This window comes from Cyrtonyx montezumae, unplaced genomic scaffold (assembly GCF_038088225.1).
Source record: "Cyrtonyx montezumae isolate F1298 unplaced genomic scaffold, pur_monq_1.0 scaffold_10, whole genome shotgun sequence".
Taxonomy (NCBI): domain Eukaryota; kingdom Metazoa; phylum Chordata; class Aves; order Galliformes; family Odontophoridae; genus Cyrtonyx; species Cyrtonyx montezumae.
In genome coordinates this window covers 22,279,238-22,301,189 of record NW_027071826.1, presented here as the reverse complement: position 1 = coordinate 22,301,189, position 21,952 = coordinate 22,279,238, and the positions used below count along the sequence as shown (strand labels likewise).

General features: G+C 34.5%; 1 protein-coding gene across 4 annotated transcripts in view; it reads right to left on the bottom strand.

Moving 5' to 3' along the window:
- Positions 1–21,952, bottom strand: part of SLC25A21 (solute carrier family 25 member 21) — a 219,170-nt gene that overhangs the window by 85,799 nt on the left and 111,419 nt on the right. For all 4 annotated transcript variants that reach the window (XM_065753319.1, XM_065753328.1, XM_065753311.1 and 1 more), the window contains exon 2: positions 9,239–9,287. In XM_065753319.1, the coding sequence (XP_065609391.1) occupies positions 9,239–9,287 (49 nt within the window). The remainder of the gene's footprint in view (positions 1–9,238; positions 9,288–21,952) is intronic.

The window sequence follows — 21,952 nt, the reverse complement described above, 5'->3', positions numbered from 1 at the left end:
GGGTATTGGTCGCTGTTAGGGCTGAAATTGCATAATGGAAACATATGAACATTAGAAAATCCTTTGAGGTTCTGAGAGGTGGTAGACAATGCAGGAGCTCCCAAAGGGAATTAGAGTGCACTTGTCACCTAGAACACCCTAAAACAGACAGGACACCAGCTGTGGTTTGGGGCCAGGGAGCCAACAGTGGTAGGGGCCTCAGGGAGGAGAAATCTCCCCTCTTGTTCTGACTTAGAGGGGAAGTAGAAGACAAACAGGAACTGCTCCAGAATCAGGCATGAGAAAGCCAGAAGAAAACAAAGCCAGTTTTCCAGGCTGCCTGGGAGCCATTTCCATACCAGAGACCTGTTCTTTAACAGGAGATGAAGACAAAAAGAAGAGGAGAGACAAGGACAGGCCAGGAGTGCCTGCTGAACTGAGCTCTGGGATGCAAACATCTGAGTGCTGCCACAGCAGTGGCAGAAGAGATAGGATGAGTGAAGGCTGTAAGATCTTGCTTAGAAACTGGGTGTGAATTTAAGTCTTGATTCAACTGTCCTAGTCGAAAATGCCTCCTGTATAACCCTGGGTGAGAAATCAGCAGTTTTGGTGGCAGCCCTCGCTGCCATAAACACACAGATGAAGAGGCAAATATATCTTCCACATCCAAAATGAATAAATCAGATTCATAAGTGGGCACTGAAATAATTTACATAACTCAAAGAAGGTACGTTACCATACATTACAACAATTTTGATTTTTTTTTTTTTTAAACAGAAATCAAATGGCATATCCCGAGGCTGTGAGAACCTAAATAAATAAAATAATTAAATACATCTATTGTGTTTAATGAGAACCATAACGCATACTGCAACACTGCAGGATATTTTCTGCATAAATATATATATATATATATATACACATTTATGCAGAAAACGTGTATGTATGTGTATATATATATATAAATTAAAAATTCCAGAACTCTTAGCCTGACCTCAGCTGACCTACACATCCAAAGTGTTTAGTATTGAATTTCATTCTTAGTCATGAGCATTTGGTCATGGTTTCTGATGCATGTATCCGTTCTCATATCTGCATAAATCCCAAGATATTATGAGGAGAATCTAAGCAGGTCTACAGTCTCTCTTACTTCTTTGGTAGGCTCTAACTAGGGAAGCAACCAACTGTAGACTGAGTATAATTTAGAGGGCATTTTGTTCTAGATTCCATCCCTTTTCTTCCTCTCTCCATCAGACAGTGCTATGAAAAAACAGTCAATACATCCTATTAATAATTCATGACATGACATTACAGTTCTGGAGCTTTTTTGTCATATCTACTTATTCTGTCTGCAAGAGTTATCAGTATTCTTATCTTATGAAAGGAAATATTTTCACAAAATTATAATAAAAACAAGAGGAAGGAAAAAATTCAGAGCTTTCTTGGATTTAGAACATGAGTGCACGATGTGCAGCCCAAGAAAACTTAAAATGCAACCCACTCCTGCCCTCGTGCAACTCCATCATGAGGGCACAGCTAATCAGCTGCAGCTTTTTTACAGTGTTACAGATCTTAAACATCAATACAATTTACCTTTTCTACCAAGGAAGATACCATACAATTACAACTAAGTGGGTCTGTAAGCATTTCTTTTTAAAAGATTTAAATATAATTTTATGTGGATTATCAATTGGAAACTCCCAGCCATATGATAAGTTCTGCTCACGTAGTTGTCAGGAATTGCATACATGAATCCAGAACCTGACTGCAGTAAATAGCAGAAGATTAAACACAGAAAGAACATGCTTTGGCATTAGAGCAAAACAAAAACATAAAATAAAGGGACCTGAAATGAACTATTCTGGTTCATAGGAAAAACTGAATGAAAAGCATAATATTGTGTAAGCAAAAATGCATTTTTACATTTGGCAAATTTTCGTAGTCAAAAGGCTGGTCACTACCCGGACAGACAATATTTGATAGGTCTTTTAGTATGATAGTTCTTTAGGTTGCTTGCACAAGGAATCAGCTGCAAAGTGTTCTACCAGACAGAGCTGTGCATGGGGTGTGTAAAAGGATGGATTCATTCAAGCAAAACTCCCCAGCAGATGTACAGACTACAGTCTGAAGAGCACTAAGGCCACTCCAAGTCATCTGTGATCCAGCTTCCCTCCAGAAATAAAAAAAACACCCTCCACAACTACTGAAATCAGAAGGAAATGTACAGCATACCATCAGACATTTCCTCTTATCAGCCCTGGCTCTTTCTCAGGCATTCTTTCACATTTGTCTTGTGTGTGAGATGTCCATTTTCTTCTTCTGAGGAATCTCATCCCACATCTACCACTGCTTCTCTCTTCCTGAGACAGTTTTGGCACTTACCTATCTCACAGTGACCCACTTCCTTCCAAAAGTAAGGCACTAGCCGGCTGCACACCTCTAACATCCAGATAGCTGATTAGGCATCCAAAAATTTCACTTATTTTATTTTGTTTCTCAAATAACCTTAGATGTAGGGAAAGGATTCTTTAAAAGTGAAACAGAGATTATTCTATCTTGAGCATGTGCATGACAGAATGGCTTATTTGGTGGGTGTTGGAAAGTCCAGATCACAAGTTAATAAAAAACCAGTATAGTTTTCAGAGAAATTGCACAGATAACTCTTATCTAAAGAACAATATCATCTTGCTATACTCTGTAAAATGGAAACAGTTGTTTAAAAAAGCTCCTACAATTCATAAGAAAGTAGAGTAAATGGCAAAGTGCTCATTCAAAATAAAGAAAAAAGCTGTAAAAAAAAAGAACTCTGACAGTCCATTTTGATGACTAACAAATTCAGTTTCTTACAACAGGAATAAGCTGATGCTAAAATCAAGAAACTCCATATTGCTTTTCACAAAAATCAACATTGATTTGAAATAGGGATATCATTAAGCTGCTGCTTGAATGGCACAGTATCACATGAGGAGATGATGAAACTGTATTTAGACAGTTCTTTTTATTCTGAAGTATCTCAACAGACTTTTATATAATATACATATGGTATGCCTACATATATTAAAAAAAAAAAAAAAAAAAAAACAGGAAAAAAAAACCCAGCACCCAGAAATCACTTTGGCTTGCACTGCAAATCAGAGCATCTGTTTAACAGTGCACATCAATACTGCTTTTTAATTCATGGAAGGATTTAAATTGGAATAGTGCTTCTAGTTGGAGTTATTAGACCATTTGCCCTTATTAATTCCTAACAGATTGTATGTAGAAGGAAAACAAAGAGCAAATGACTGAGCCCTGGATAACATCTACATCAAAATCATTGTAAACTTGATATAAGTTTGTATTGTACAAAACTTGGATCTGAAAGGAAATATTCAAAGTATTTAAATGCTGAAATTCAAATGCCAAAAACAGTGTCAGCTACAACAATCCCTATGAATAAATGTGCCAAAGGCCACTGATAAATCAACTAAGACTAATCCCAGGGAAAAGCCTTGACATTTGGATGAAATGAGGAGAATAATTTGATTTGGTCAGGGATTATTTTCACTAAACATTTTCTTCCATATGAAAGAAAAAGATTCCCAGGAAACAATCAGATCCAATAAATCCATATATCTATATATTTAGAGTGAACAATATCCTTTATCATCTATTTTCAACATTTTCAAAGGAGAACTCTATTTTTCCAGTAAAAAAGAAAAAGACAAAATTCAATGTTTTTCTAATATTATTCCAAGAGTTCATCCCAAAAATAGAATGCTGAGATGTTCAGCATCCTCATAATTTTCCTAGGAAAGGAAGATTATTTTCTGCTTAAAATTATTTTGAATCTAACTAGAGCATTTTGCATGAAGTAACATGAACTTATGCAAACCAAATGAGTTATGATCATTTGGAGATGGTAATATTGTATAAGGACAATGAACTCTTCCTTAAACCATGTTTTTTCAGAAACAGGCTCCACTACTGCTCACTTAAACAAAAAGAGACCAGAAATCAAAGAGGAATTAATGATATAAAGGAAGTAGCTCTTGCAAAACAACAGATGGAATGAGATCGGAAACATATGTAGTAAGCTGAACATTTTTAATAAGACCAAAATGACAGAACTGGAACAAAGGAAGAAAATGGATAAACACACACACAAATCAGGAGAACAGTTGCTAACTAGAAATGGGTCTGTAATGTGGAGTTCAAATTTGGACTTACTTCCCAAATTCTTTTCTAAATTTGGGGCTTTAGACCCATGATGTTGATCTGGATTGTTGCAGTAAGAATGGCAAACCATAAAATCTCGATCTCAATTGGAAGAAAACTTCCACAAAATTTTCTTGGGTGAATTACTGGCCTTATTTTATATGCTGATATTCTGGATCACACAAAAGATAGAAAGACAGTTTGCATAAAGATCCTGATGTAACACTAAACGATGTGAAAAAGCATTAAAGTAAAAGCAACATATACCGCATCTTTCCCAGATTCTGTAGAGGCAGAAAAGTGCTTTAAGAAAAATATCAGGGAGGTCTAGTAGATTGATGCATAAAGCAAGCTATACATAGCAATGTATTCTCCTGTGAAACTGAAGAATATAAGCAGTAATAACAACAACAAATTAAAAGGAATTGGACCAGTCATTATTTGAATTAACCAGAGAAGCAATAAAACACTTCCTCCAGAATATATGTTCAATTTGTTTAGACACAAGTTATCCCTATAGTTCTCTTTAGTCTAGTTTGTTACTAAATATCTCCAAGTCCTCTAGGTGGTAGCTGGTTTATGATAATATTTACCACCCTCTGGTTCCACACTGCATGGAACCCTTTAATCCTCAAGGAGTATCAGCTGATACATCTCTACTATCTGAAGTCAGCAGAGAACTGAAGCACAATTTTGTATTCAAATTTATAGTGATGACAAATGAATCCCAAAATGAAAGAGTAGTAAATAACTCATCTAATTCATATAAGTATTTTTCTAGTCTCAGGACATTTAGACACAACATCTTAGAAGCTGTGTAGTGGAAAATTTTTCTGATGACTTGTTACTTTTCTCTATTATTTCAAATCACTTATTCACACATTTTTTCACACTTTTTTTCTATTAAATTGTCATGTAGATGCAACTGTGAAAAGTATGGTTTCCTTTTTTATAAATACAGAATACCAAGCTGCTTCTAAAATTAGTATTTCCATTTTTATATAAGTTTTATAGTTTTAATGAATACCTGCACTAACAACTAGTAAATTTGCTTTCAAGATCAGTTGAATGACTAAACGTCAGGTAAATAAGTACTGGCAATAATTTGTGAAAAAGAGGATTAACAGGTAAAGGTAATCAATTTATAAACCTGAAGAAATAATAGCCAACATTTTATTTTTGGCTATAGGAATTGTAGCTTCCAAAATGCATAAAACCAAGAGCGATACTGCAAAATTAGAAGTGTTAAAATGTAACAGCAGTGAAAATTACCTGCCAGTGTAGGTAGTTTGGAAGCTAGCAAGCTCCTGAAAGCATCATCATCAGGGATATATAAAAAATATCTTTTTTCTTGAAGCTGCAAGTTCTTCAAAACTATGGGACTGAACAAGACCATAACTGGGGTTTGGACTAGATGACCTCTAGAGGTCCCTTCCAACCCTTACAATTCTCTGTGACATCCTCCAGTTAACTGTCATGTTTGCCTGGCTGATACCTCAAACTGCATCAGCTTTACCCTGACTTTGACATCTCCCTGTAACTTTCTCCCGTTTTCTCTGCAACTACTCCCATCAGCTGTTGCACAAATATATATTTTTTCCAGCAATAAGTTTATTAAGTTCTGAATTTTGTACATTGCCTTAAGCCAAAACGTATGTCAATAGAACACAAAGGATAAATTCTAGGTGAAAAAGCACTTTACTTAGGTTTTAATATTAAAACAATATAGAAATTTAATATAAATATTTATGAGACAATGCTTTGTCTTACATATCATGATCAAGTATACCTTTTATCATCCTGATATCAAGTCTGACATAAGATCCTCTACGTTTCTTAAAAATTAAAAATAAATCTTCAATGTCTTGGCTATGTTTGTACCCGAAAGATCTTCCTTGCTGCTGTTCTCTGCTCATACATAGGCAGGCACATAAACTATTACCAAATTCTGTACAACTTGCATTGAGTATGGCAAGTACAGAGATTAGGTGCTTTATTTAATCCACAGATTAATAAATACATCAAAAGGGTAACTGGTAAACAAAAAAGATAAAAAAGTCTCTGTTATTTTATATAAATATATACAAATCTAAAATAAAATTTTGCACACTATCATGAAAAACTATACTAATGTATGGTAACAGAAAACATTTTCTATTTGAGAATAAAGCATTACTTCAAAGAAAAAATTAGTTTCATTGGGTTAAAGTAAAGGATTATAGGTTATCTCCCTCTAGTCAGGTAATTTATATGAATTTCTTAAAGTAGTGGAGTTTGATGTTCTAGCAGATAAGAAAAATAATATGAAATTTCCATTTAGCTAAATAAATAATTAAAAATAAAGTCTATTAAGCATTTTCCTTGTCTCGTTTATATATATGAATTCTTCCTCTTCAGATATGAGTTGTGGATAAACAAATATAGCATTGTTACTGTAGAATAATGGAATATCACTAAAGGCAGAAAAAATACTGCAAAGTATTGTCACAAAAGAGCCAAACTATTTTCCAGGGTTTCAACATAGTCTTTGACAGGAACTTTCTTTTCTCCAATTTTTTATTAAAAACATACACAAAATAAATAAAACAACCATGCAATGATGCTGAGCAACAAATCCACTAGAAGTGAGTCTTTGGCATCTTCCCTAAACTTCAGAATGCTAACTTTGATCAAATAAGATTCTACTAATTTGAAAAGGCTATGGGAGTTTCCACCAAACAAATACTTCATAGAAATATGCAGGAAACTCAAAACTTCATAAAAAATAAGGAACAAATGGTGCTTTTATAAATCCTTTCACCTAGCCATAAGAAAAAGACCCAGCAACATATATTAGCTGGAAGTAATTAAGAAATTACAGACTATCAGTACAACATTGGAAAAGACTGCATAGCAGTGCTCAGAGACACAGCAACTAAGGAATAAAGTAAGTGAAAATGTATTACAAAACATGCTAAATTCATAGTCAATAATTAAAAACAATGTTTCATTTTAACCACTATGAAATGATTAAGCCACTCTAGCAGTTATGAGAATTTTGAGCCATCACAGAACTAAAGAAAGGTGCACAATATACATAGCACTCAATGGTAGATGAGATCAGAGAATATTCTATTCTTGGTTTTGCCTTTGGCTTTCAAGATGTAAATATTTCCAAGTACTGACAAATACTAACCTCAGCAGAACTATCAAAATCCATGTAATATCTTTAAATACATCTGCACCACCAGAATAAAGAAAAGTTATTGCTTAGATGCTGCTCACTTCTGCAGAGCTGCAGTTAACTCAATGGGAAAAAAATTTGCCTAGCAGATTTTTCACTTGATTCAGACCCCTGATTTCACTCTGAACTATAATCTGCTTTCTCCCACCCACATATTGTTCTTTCATTTTTTCATCTTTTCTAAGTTCATTGTTCATGGATTCATATTTCACATTTAAAAGGCTCCCAATTTTTTTTTATAAAGTTTCACAAACATCCTCTTGCATTCTTGAATGCTATCCATTTCTAGATTTCAGATATGATCTCTTTTAATGGTATGACATACAAAAAAAGTAAAATCTGGAATAGAAATTGATGGATTGGAGGACAACTTCAAGGGCAGCAAAGACATGAGAAATAAAACAGTGATTGTGCATTTGTGCTATAGAGGAACATATGTAGTTTAGTACAAAGAGGAAAACAGGAAGAGGTAATTCACCCAGAGTTTTTAAGAATTCTTATAGCACAATCTGCCAAAATTGATGCCACTAAAGTATATCCACGAGTACTACAAGAAAAATTTTTGTTAAGTTCTTTTCGTTTTTCTTTTTGTTCTTTTAAGGTCTTGTACATGTTTGGTTTGTAGTCTATAATTTCAGTCTTGATAATTAAGTTATGTTGTAGTTGCAAAGTCCTAGTGTACTTGAAAGGTTACAAAGGACCTAGTTGAAACTACTAGGTGTACTGACTCTCTAGGGATATCAAATTATTCTTGATCAAGAATTTCCTGAGCAAACTCTGGGCGCTGAGGAACACCTCCTGCACCCAGACAGCAACTGATGTCGATGGAGTCTGCATTGCTGTTCTCTCATTTGAAGCAATGACTAGATTGTCTCCTGCAAAAAGCAAGCTGCAGAAAAGTATCTCAAATCCTTAGGCAAACCTCAGAATAACCTAACATACATCTATAGCAAAATGTTGACTAACAAACTAGACTCAATGAGGACTCAAGTTCTCATTAACAGCTTCGAACATATTCCAGCCAACACAACTGTTCTCATCATTTGCAGGGATTTGATTCTTCTCCCAGTGAAGCTTTTTTACTTAGATAAGTGGAAAATACATAGTGACACCTAAATATTAAGTATAGGTATTGCCTGGAATGTCACACCATGTGCACTTTTTCTACTTTTGGTTGTATTTTTCTGCATTCTAGTTTACCTTTCATATATAGCAACAATCACTTAAGAATCACTATGCAAACTAAAAAAGTATATCCAATAAATTAGGAACACAACTATTATTCTTCCATCTCCAAAACAACATTGGAAAAAAAACACATATGACCAATATTTCCAGGTCTCTACATCACACATATTCACATAAATGAATAGTCCAGAAAGAAAATAGGGCTAAAAGAAAAAGTGTGAAGTTACTTAGCGTACAGAGCAGAAACACAATGTCCCATTTCACCATTTTTATCATTTGTATCAAGTCTCAGGTGCCTCTGACAATGATTTTGGAGGCAATATGTTATTTCCCAATTACATAAAGTATTACTGCAGATAATACATACTGGAAGCAAATTTAATGGTAGCCATCTTCATATAGGAGGATTTCATTACAACCTTAAAATACATGCCATGAAGTATATTTAACACCTTTGGATGACCTCTAATCAGAAATGTGCTAGCTATTCAAATTCCAGCTGTCAAATGCTGTAGATATATGTATGTACATACAAATACCATTAAAGACAGAAGTTATCTTACTTGGGGAAGTTCTAGCTTTTTATTTTTTGACAGCTCCTAAACTGGATGTTTTCCAGTGTCAACAAAACCTGTCGGAACAGAATCTTACCTTGTTTTCACTACATCAAGGGGATGCATCAGGCAAATTTCTACAAGACCTATAAAATAATAATAAAAAAGGTCTAATAAGCATTTATACCAACTAATTTCATTTTCACTGACTCAGCTAGATCTTGAACTTTGAAAAATATATCCTAAACATATCCTTAATGTTTTAGCACTTAAATACATCATATATTAATCATACTTATCTTCAAAATTTTTAGACACTAAACTAAGTGATAATTGTTCACTGCAGAGAGGAAAGTGAGCACATAAACTATGGGATCATTTTATTCATCATTTCTGCTCAGTTCTCTGCCTTAAGATTACTAGGAACATTTGGCTGCCATCATAAACAAATTCATTAGGTCTTGCAGAAAGTAGTGAAGGAAGGGAGTTCAGGTTATCACTGGCTTCTTTGTCTTTGAGACTACTCCTTAAAGATACTGCTGTCAAGCAAGACAGTGTTGGTGGCTCTGATGAACCCAGTACTGAAATGATCATCTGTTCCTGAGATGGCTATTTGAGCTGAGACCTTACTGGTTCTTCATCTTGTCCTGTTCCAGTGCTAACACTGATGTGCTGTCCACGTGTCCCCCCTTTTTGTCCCAACAGCCATCATGAACACTTAAGTTCACATGCTGGGGACTTTCCATGTTCAAGAGTGTAGGGTATGGATGGCAAAGGGAAAATTTTGACAAAAGAAGAGATCTGGAAAATCCCTAATGCACTTGCAAGCACTGTCTTCAAAGTTGGTTCCATTACTGTTTTCCACCCATCTGCCAACTCATGAAAAGCCCAGAACTTTACCACTTTATTGCCCCGATCCGTGGCATATTTTCTTATTTCAGAGAGCTTCATATTTTTTACATATTTGCTCACATTTTCTAGGCCTGTGCATTTTGCCGATCATTTTATATACCACTCTCACTCCAAACAGAATGCATATAAGAAGAACATATATTTAACAGCATAACAGTGAAGTACATTTTTGAGATCTCAGTACTCAGACATGAAAAAGCCAACTATACAAATGTTTACCTATTTATAAATACTGAGAAAGTTTGCATCTTTGTATCAAATATACTAGAATACAGAAACAAAGAATGAAAGTGGTTTAGTTTGGAAGGGACCTTAAAGATCATCTTATTCCCCTGCTGTGGGGCTGCCAACCACCAGATCAGGCTGCCCAGGGCCACGTTCAACCTGACCTTGAATGCCTTCAGAGGTGAGGCATCCACAACTTCTCTGGGCAGCCTCTGACCATGCCTCACCACCCTCTGATTAAAGAATTTCTTCATAACATCTTGTCTAAATGTATCCTCTTTTAGCTTAAAACCATTAACCTTTGTCTAATCATTACACACCTAGATAAAGACTTTTGCGTGGACTCTCTTTAAGGATGAGAAGGCCAATATAAGGTCTCTCTGGAGCCCTCTGTTCTCTAGACTAAATAACACTAATGCTCTCAGCCTTTTTTTTTTTTACATTTATATAAGAAAGAAAGTATAAAATACCAAAATATTATTTATTTTCTATTTTAACATTATCCATACTTACTGATAGTACTGGTTCTTACCTAAGTTAATCTGTCACTGAAATATAGCACTAGTGGAGTGAAAACTCTCATTATAGTCAAAGGAGAATGAGCTAATAAATGCAATTTTTAGCTCAATCTATAATAAATATCTATATTTAAAAAACATAATGTTTTCTGCTTAACATTCTATACATATCGGATACATTATTAATAATTGTTATACATTTATCTTAAGGAAGAATATTCTAAACGTCAAAAGACTGAAAAGATTTTTGCTCAACTACACAATTAATTTTTCAAGTTAGAACAGGAGAGTATAAGCTGTAATACTATAACCTCAACTAAATGCATATGAGCAGTTTACATGAAAGTTTGCAAAGATCTTAAAAAGTCTAGAATGAATTATTTGCATAAAATATTTACTGAAAGTTGCAGTTTTTCCACTTTTCTACAATTACACTCTAATACACAATGCTTGCAAAACATAAAACTGTCCAGATAACCCATTACATGTAGACTCTTGCCACTGTGTTTGAAACTATCAAGGTAATACTTGAATATAGTTTGCAATATTTTCTTTCAACCCCATTCAACATTTAATTTCTGCAAAAAAGGAAGATAACACCCATGGCATCGGACGTCATATACCAAATTCCCATAATTATTGCCCAGGAATGACTAATATTTTAATAAAACAAGAACAAGTCATATGTCACATAGAGGAACACAGACTATAAGGTTTTGTCCTCAGTCTGTCCCAAAACCTATATGCTACTCAACAGCTGCCAGCAGATGCTTTGCAAGCAGAGCTGCAGGCAAGTGCTTCAGTGCTGGCAGGGGGCATAACCTATTGGTTTCTTCCTTTCTAACAACCCTCCTTTTCTAACTTCTCTCACCCTCAAGTTTTAGATCTTCCATCTTTTTTTGTCAGATACCAACTACAGTAGGGGGGCAAGCATGGGGCCAGGGGCTGTTCACTCTATTCTGTTTTTGTAGCATTAATGTCCATTTTGGGAGAAAATTGTACGGTTCCAGAATTTGGCTCTATTTTCTTGGTTCTCATAGAATAATTTTGAATTCAGGCATTCTTCCAGCAAGTGAATCAGATGAATTCCAAGGTCTTTGGCAAGAGATCTGTTTTGATAACTTCAGGATTCTATTGGTTATCTGCTTTTCTTTGTCTCTCTGTGTCATCATTTAATTTCATACTAAGTTTTAAACAAGGTATAATTACTTGGGATTATTACAAGACTCTCAGAAGAGTACCAAAGGAGTGCACACTGTGCAAGATGTAAATGTAATAGCTACAAACACAAGCTACATTTTTCCATCTACTATAGTAGTCATACAAATCATTACAACATCCAGTTTGATAGCCTGCCCAGAAAGTGTGGTGGCCTTACTAAATTACAAGCACTCTGAGATGTGCCCAATAAAATAAAATATATTTCTCTTACTTTAGCTAATGTTCATCAGATTTGTGACAAATTCTATTCGCAATATGAAAATCTAATTAGTTCAATAGATATGGTGCAATATATTTTAATTTGTCATACTGAAAAGACTACTGTTTACCAACTTTACTTTCATGATAAAGCAGTTAACTTTGCTGCAGATAGACTGTCCAAAAACATGTTCTAATAGTCCCATTGGGTCTCCATGGTGATGTCACATGTGAACCAATTCAGAGTGATTTATAATGGTCTAATTATGTTTAAAGCAGCTCAGATCCAACAAACCAAACAAGAACCCAAAGGAAACATAGGAAAGAACAATTATTAGGGCAATCCAACCTTTGTCATCTTCCGGGTGGGAAAATGTTCCTTGTGAAAACTGGATACTAACAATAAAGTAAGACGACAAAAAACTGTGTGTAGAAGAAATAACCGGCTGTCATCATTGACAACGTTTATAATGTACACAAGTGGAATATCAACAACCAAGAGGGAAGTCCCAAGTTATGTTATGTAAACCATGATGCTGATTAACTAAGCCTGCAGAGGGAGAAAATGTCAGACAATATTAACACTGAAGCAACTCTCCTTGGTAGAACATTTTCCCTTTTCCAGCTAATATTGCCTATTTTTTTTTTTTTGTAATGGATTACATTACATTTCCCTCTACAAGAGTCACACTTAAAATTTCAAATTGGCAGTCTTCTCTTCAAAGTAAACATTTCAAAGTGACTGGTAAGTACGTTCAGTTCCTTTGCTGTTTGTTCCCCTGTTCCATCATACATACAAACGTTGTAACAATGATTATTTAACATTTCCAGAAAATGCTATGACTCTTCAAAACAAGAATGTTTCCACGTTTCACCTGTTCACTGAATAGGAAAAAAAAATAATGAAATCTAGTTAACAGTACTTGCTAAATAGCACAGATAAAGATAGAATCATTGTGGGTTTGGTCAAATTGGACAAATTCTAGCCTTCAGCAGTTCTTAGAACCTATGAACTGACAGGTCTGTAGAGTCTGTGATACATACTGCCCTGTCTTCCACAGAAATTTGAGTAGCTGACCTTCTATAAATTTTCTGCAAAGCGCACCCTGAAAGTGTGTTCCAGTACAGACTGAGGAGATGCAGAGCATGATCCATGTGTGTTAGTTCAGACAACCCCCTACTGCTCAGAAGTCATTATGCACCCTCCTACCCTTGTGTTACTCATTTCCCTGGAATAACACAGTCACTGGAGAACCACAACAGAAAGGAGACTGGTCATAGAAAATGTGGCAATAAACACTTCAGGCACAGCGCATTGTATATTTGGAACAGACTGTATTTATTTTGGCTTTTACATGTACATAGTTGCAAGGTAAGAAATGATGATAAGTATTTTATGTATACTATGCATTTCCTTCTGAGAATATGTTTGATAGACAAAATCTTATGTTGCTCTTTGTATCCTAATAAAAACAATGACATATTCTTCTATTTGTCTGTTAGCTAAAACACTGTGACAAGATGAAATGTGGAAGCACTTCCTGATTATAACGGTATTGCTACAAGAATAAGCAATGACTTTAAAAAACTCAACATCCCTACAGTCAGTTCTATACAGGCTAATTTTTGTTAGCCTACTGTTCTGCTGTATCTTCACAGATACGTAATGCTTTTGTTGGTTCTATAAGAGTAAATTTCAGCCATAAACGACAACAAAACTCTACGTTCACCATAATATATACAGCACTCTACATCTTTTCCATGGCGATGGTCACATATTGTGCCCTTTACATTTAAAGTTTGTGTTAAGTATTTAACCAAGAAAATGTTCTCATCAGTTAGCACGTGAAACGCTGGAAAAATTCTACATATTAGCCTTTACTTAAGAAAGTTATGCATATTTTCATTCTTGCCCAGGATTCTATTTAGCAGTTTGGTATGGGAGTAACTAACATTACCCTGGAGCTCCTCAAAAATCAATAATTAATGTCTAATTAATGAGCCAAATCAATGCTTCCTTTAGAAAATAGAGAGAAATGGAAGCTTAGCTCAAAAAAACTCCATAATGGCCATGTAGCAATCATGAGTCATTCTCCCCTAGAGATTTTGTCTACACTGAGAAAATATGCTAGAAAACATGTTAATTAAACAAGATGTTGAATATGATTTTTCCCTTGGCAGGTACAATGATACCCATGTTTAAAAATGTGTTAGCTGATGATGATAATCTCAGGAGGAGCTTCTAGTTTGCCATGCCATCATTAGAAGTTTTTGCTTGCCTGCAAGAGGAAATGGGTCATACTCAACATCTTGTTAGGCAACAGTATTTCCTTAATAGAGGCAGCCTGTCCCTGCAGCATTGCTATCTGAAACTTGGGTAACAGTTGGCTGTTTGGCTCACAGAAAAACACAGGACTTGAGCTGCAGACAGAAGCTTCTGATGATTGTTCCATAGGACCTCTACTGAAAATGGTGAGAGTCTGCTTACAGGGGGTCCTCAGAGCTCTCTACACAAAAGCAATTCAGCCTCTTCTGAATTAGTGAGGGCTCTTTGGTTGTGCAGTAAGCTGACATTTTAATCTTCAAAGTTTCAAGGAAAGGGTAATTACTGGGGAGTTTTGAGGAAGATGAGCTGGAAACTTCTTTTTTTGGCAGCATGTCATCTAGACTGGCTGCTGATCAGCTGTAAATCCTCTCCAACTTCTGAAGTCCCAATCCAGGTCTATGGTTATATTGTATACTCACAACAGACAGGTTAAACTATTCATCATAGGCACTGACAATGCTCACCTAGAATCAATGATTTCACTGATCCATGCCCAGCTAAAGAAAGCATAAGATCAATTACTATTACCAGATAGTGAACTACTTGTTCAGATCTGTTGCAAATAAAAGAGAATGGTAATTATATTCTATTATTTTTTCTGAGTTTGAAAACTGAGTTACAGCATTTAAGTAAGTAATGAGAGAAAATGGCATGGATCTCCTGAAACAGCAATGGCAGAAATGTAAGATACTCAGACTAAGCTTTCACTATACTTAGACACAAATTCATAAAAAAACACCCTAAGATTATTTCTTATATTTTAGTTAAATTTGATAGTAGCTCTAAATTGAAGATAAATGGTCGTATCCAACTATTGTTTCTCTTTCACAGCCATTCTAACACAAAACATGCTTTTCACCTTTTTCAATCTAAGACACAGCCAAACTGATTAATGTAAATCCATTGTAAACAAACTAGGTATAATTTAACCAGACCCCTGTGTGCATCTACTTATATTTAGCAGAATTCTGAAATAATTACCAATATTTCTTTGCTCTGGGGAAGAAATATTCCAGCTATTATGTTGAAAGTATGCATGGCAAAGTACTCTAAATTTAGCATAAATTTACTCATTGTTTGCTTTTCACAATGTTTTTTGGCACTATCAGCTGAATCAGTATATTATGCTCAAGCTGCCAGCAATACTCACATATTTATACTTGCTGTTGCCTAGAGTAGAGCTCAGTGAATCTTTAAATGTGCTTCAAAATAAACTACTCAATGATCACCTGAGTACCTTCTCTTTAAAAACAAAGGCAATCTTCCAGTTTCATTTGAAACTTTTACTGCTCATTTTAAAATTAACACATTAGTACTCAGTTCATAGATGTACCAGCTCTATCAACTTGACATCTTTGAGTATGAAGAAATGAAGAAGTACTTTAGTAACTGCTTTTAAACACTTCTACAACAATTTGGAGGATTAAGTTAGCTTTATGTATAGTTAAATACTTTTATAATAAGGCTAGGAGGAAATGCCAAAACATCCCAAAAAATCAGTGGCTACTCATAGATGATCTTTAACTACATCTCCATCTCTTTGGAAGACAAGCACTTCCAGATTCTGGTAGCATTCACAATTAAAGCTGCGCTTCCATAAGCAAGCAGTTCCTATGGCAAAATTCACAGAGCCTTCCTGAGTATAATGCCATGTAAATAAATTACTCTCTGTATAGTAAGACCTTTAAAATACGCATTTATGGCACACTCAAAAGAGACATAACCATATTTTAGATTCCAGATTCCTCACAATAGAATTGGATTTTAAACAAGCAAAGCTAACTAAGGAGGGTTGAATACTATAGAAAGTTTGATTAAGCGAACATATGTGATTAAGTTATGGCACAAAAACACAGTAGACCACAAAAGAATAGCTCACCAATATACTATGTCCTCAAGTGGTATAAATTATTATGAGTCCTCTAAAGGAACAAAGACATATCAAAATAAGAAACTGAAACAACCGAATATTTTCTTTTATTTCTTAAATATCAGTTAGGTAACATGGCATGCATCTCTAGAATTAACCATTTAGAACATCGTAAAAATTTGCTTCACTTCAATTTCCACGTCTATTCCAATTCACAAAAAAATAATTTAATTGGACTCATGAATAATTCTGTGCAGAATCACTTTTTCTGAAACAATTAGCAATACCATTGCTTATATAACTACTATTTTTTTATTTAGTCTTTATACATCTTTTACAGATCTTGTGTTGTCATTAAAGGCTTGTCTTATAAAATAAACACTTACAATTTACAAACTTAAGTGTCTGAGTCTCTAGACACAAGTGAAAGTCTATATTTCGAGTAAATTCTCCATAAATACTTTGGCAAGTATTACATACTATTATGTCACTCACAGATGACATATTCTTTCCATCACTTATGTCTGAAAAGGAAGTTTTTTGAAGCACAAATGAAGGGATCCACTGAGGTCAGCACTGGGTTATTCTGTGTTTGTGTCACCACAGTCTTAGATATTTCAGTGCATATTGAATCAATATTCCCACAATGAAAATGTGTAACTTGTATTTTCTTTGCTGTTATAGTAAAATGCTTCTCAATAAACTTGTTTTCATAAGAAGTTTGCCCATTCATATGTCCCAAAGCTGTTGTAATCTTCATTGCTAATGCTGATCTAAGAGCATGGACATTATTCTATTTCTTGACACATTTAAAGTTCTCTAATGAATAAAGCAAACAGCTTATGGCTGCTTGGACTGTCACTCGATTGCCCCGAAGGGCTTTAATGTCTTTAAAATAGGCCTCCTAGTTTGTATTTAACTACCTTGTCCACAGAGGTCTGAGGGCTACAGCAGATCAAAGATGTGCTAGAAACATAAAAAGCAGCTGTCCTTCATTTACCTTTAATTAGCTACATCTGACCAGATTCTTTATGGTCTCTTTGTCCCACATTCAACAGTCTATAGGCCTTCTGACCTGTCCTTGAGATCTGTATCATTACATGAATTTCAGCAAAATACAAATTTGAAATATTTAATACAAGAGTTCCTAAAAGCCTTTGATCTTACTATGGAACCATCGCTACCTGAGAATTTTGGTTGTACTTGCCAAAGCTACAAATTACTCAGCATTTGGAGACTTGAAAGTGAAGAGTTCTTGAACTTAAATTTAGTTACTTATGTATTTTCCTTTGTGTAGTGTACTACTCAACATTGCAATGCATAAAAATCACCTGACAAGGAATCCAAGGCACCTCTCTGATGGCACAGTACTGCTGCACTTCCTCAAGATACTCCAGAAGAGCTACAATCAATAAAATTGGCAATGATGCTAAGAGACTTTCAGAACTAGTAACATGCATTTCAAGAAGGCCAGCTCTGTCTTCATTGCTAGAAAGCTAAAAAACTTGTTCAAAGGAATATGACAACCATCACATTGGATTCAATGTGAAGGTCTTATGTTCTTCAATAAAAGTATTTTCTGAATACAGAAGCTTTGAATAAAGCACATCTCACGATCTCAAGATATAATTATAACACAAAGACTGTGAGATAATTATTAAAAAAAAGTCACACACAAATAAAAGCCCCTTTTTACAAAGATACCATTACTTAGAAGTGTCTCTATGTAGCACTGGCATTATTTAAAGAAACTTAGGTGGATGGATTTTGGATTAGGTACAGTCAAGGAAAGAATTAACTAATCAAATCTGCAATCTAAACTATCTTCAGATCAATTTCTGTGTATGTGACACGAATCTGTGATCTTCATATTCTATTCCAAAAAGTAAACCTCATAGCCTTCTCTAAGAAAGTTATAATTAAACATGTGCTAAATTATTTGTAGTCTCCTCCAAATGCTGTAGTGACGAGGTACACAAGCAGTCAAAAAGTCTTCCATAGTATTGATACAGGAATCAGCAAGCAGGTGTTGTGAGTTGCAAAAATTAATTTGTCAAGAAATTCTGCTGAACAGTAAGCAGTAAGAACTCTCCTAAACTAGGAACCATGAGGGAATACTGTTACATCTCAACTTTACTCTTCAAACCATATTTTCTAGTATCTGACCCCAACTGTATAGCTGGAAACTTCAATTTTTTATTGCTTATTTCAAGAGGCCTACATCATTCAAGTTTCATTTCAGAGGTCTGATTTAAAACAGGAGTCAAATCTACTTCCACTTATAACTGAAGGAGAAATTTGCATAAACAAGATAAAACTGAGTTTAAAAATCAAATAATCATGCTTATTTTTTGCCAAATACTTCCTAAATTTAAGGATATTTGAACAGTTATTAACAATATGTAAATTTTTGGCATTATATTTTGAACTGTGATTTTAATCACTTAACAAAGTATCTAGATGTATGAATAATAAAATAACAGTACCTGATGCTCTTCAGGTTGAAGAAAGCAAATAGAAATGGGAATAGTTACGCTGAAAGTGTGATATAGATAATAGCAATTTTCTGTGTGCTGCTCCATGTTACCCTGAAAATGTATAATCCCTGACCTAAAAATTTCAGTCTAGGACACTGTACACAAAGTACTACAAAGTTCGGATAAAAGCTTGCCCAATGAGAAATCTAATAGCAAGAATGGAAAGGTTCCTTAAAGATTAACATTATAAAGCAGAGTAAAAGCTTTGTTTGTTTGTTTGTTTGTTTGTTTTTTGAAAATCAGCAAATGTATATCATTCTTCTGACTAAAAATAAGTGAGATAGTTAAAGACATACAAGTTTTGTCAAAAATATACTGGTTAGCTATGGAACAACCAGAGAACAAGAACTCTGGAGCAGACTGCTTTGGCACAACTGCTGAACTCAGAAGTGCTACAAAAGATTAGAAGTGCAAAAATCACAGTTTGAAGTCTTTAGTCTGAGGTGAACTAACCAGTCACAAGGGAGCAGCTGTCCCAGTGTGAGCTTCTCCCTCACTTTCCACACAAAATTTCAACAGCTTCACTTTCATGCTGATGTGAACAGAAACATTTCAGAAATATCACAGAACAATATTTCCTGTTCCCATCATTAATTCAATTACATCTGTATAAGCTGTAAACCACTGCTTCTGACTATGAACTTCAAATCAGTGATGTTACCCCACATGTAGTACAGCAAAATACATGACACTTGGCGGAAATAATAGCTAATTTTCATCTAGAGTAAGCTCAGTATTGAATGACCAGTAGCTAGAGACTGAGATACTCGACCATGATGAAAAGCAAAAATTTCAGAATTAGGATTTGACATTGCAGCACAAAGTGGTTTCGTAACACTATCTATATCTGATAATCCATGTTTGAATGTTTTGGGTTATTTTTTTATTGTTGTTCACGAAAAAAGATGTCACTGACATCAAGATAACTGAAAGAAGTTGGTAAGTTGTTTTTATTTTTTTTTTCTGAAATCCACCACTAATTGCTGGAATTTAAACTGAACTACTCCTACTTTTTGAATTGGCTGTGAAACAGCTCTGTGGCTGACAAGGCTTTACAAAATTTTAATGAGACCCTAAATCATTTAAAGTTCTATCTTCCCTCACTAGTGAAAACATACTTAGGATAGAATCCAAGAGTATAGGTATACTACTGCTATACAGATGTAATAACTTAATTCCAGATGGCTACTGTAAAACTGTCTTATACACTGTTTCTATAGCTCAATAATGAATGTTACCTAAAAGCAATTATAAGGAAAAGTTTTTTCTCATTCCATTTGCTACCACTTCAGTTTCAAATGTACTTTTCTTCATTAATTCTGATCCTTAATATCAAAGATGAAATTCATGTCAAATCCTTCCTCTTTAGTGGGAAAAACAGTGATGAAATCGATCAAATATATCTGTACCAAAATCAATTAAACAGCAGAAAATCTTTGTCTTACATAGCCAAAATTAGGTGTTTTATAGTTGAGAATCTTTCTAGTAAATATTTAACTTAATTAAAAGCAAAACGTTAATACTATGTAAGTTTAGATTTTCATTCAGTGTTAGCATATTCCTGAGATTTTCAAATATATTTTTTCTGTTTTGCCACTAATAGCAATAATAGTTTTACAAAAGAATATATTACTGTTAAAATAAGGTAGACCTAGTGCCACTTTAAGATATTGGTTTTCATTAAAAATGTTGTACTTATCATTTGCAGGCAGGGCTCATTCATTTTGTATAGGTCTACATAGGTAAGGAGAAATTGAATACTTTTGCAGTAAAACATTACTGCACATGAAAGCTCATCTTTGATTCTTCTCTGTTCGAAGTTTCCAATGAAGCATTTATTGTAAATTATTGTTATTGTAAACATTTATTTACTGACCTAAAGCAATGCCTAACATTTCAGAGAAACTGCTAACATACCAGCAAGGAACTATACAATTGGTGCTAAACCTGCTGAACACAGTGACTCATTATCAAGTATCTAGGGATAAAATAAAGATAAAATACTTTCTTGAGTAAGACTCCTAGTCAAAACACAGTAAAATATTCTAGATTCTATTTTTTGTTGTTGTTGTTGTTGAATTCTGTGTTATGGCAACAGGTGATGACAGCACCACTATTTTGTGTTATTTTAACAGTCACTGGTCTTCCCAGTGTTTTTCACCACTCCCATTTCCTGGCAGTATATCATGGCAAAGTTTCAAGAGAAATCTACTACAAAGCCATATGTTAACTGGGAAATGTCAACATGGAAAGACATGTCTAGAATTTTAACCTATCTTTAGCAATTTCAGCCACTAGCACCTTCTCTTCTTTTCAAAAAATAAAAATTAAAAAAAAAATCATAGCAGCAGCAGTTTGACAGCATTAAAAACAAAAAACAAGTAAACAAATAGGAAGAAGGACAAAAGGTGTATCTCTATTTAACACAAAGACAGAATGATAATCCTCCAAGAGAAGGCTCCTAATGTTAAACTCACCAAGGAATAAGCATCCTATATTTTCCACTGAAAACATGAGGACTTAATACCACTTTTAATAGCTATTCTCAACTTCTTCCTTTGAGGAAAGGATTTTCTGTGGTAAGGTGGCAAATGTCCTTGTTCTATTGTGCTGAAAGTAACTCCAAATTTTTAAGGGTCTTTCTTTCTTTGTTTAATTTTCTTTTCTTTTTTTCTCTGCTTAGTTTTATAAAACAAGATTATTTCATTTTCAGAACACAATGAATCAAAAAGCAAGTGAGAATTCTTTAATCACCATTTATTTCTGTTATACAATCTCAAATCATTGACAAGTGGTATTTTTACATGCATGCGAACTGCCAAAGAGCATACCTGATCTGCCTTAGAACTAATTCTCTGAACAATGTTGATGTGATATGGAAGAGAACCAAGAATCAACTGGTGGCTTTTGAGCTAATTTGCAGCTCATCTACCAGTGGCATACCAGCTCATTCTACAGGCAGTACAGAGCACTGTGAATACAGGATGGGCAATGGATGAAATAC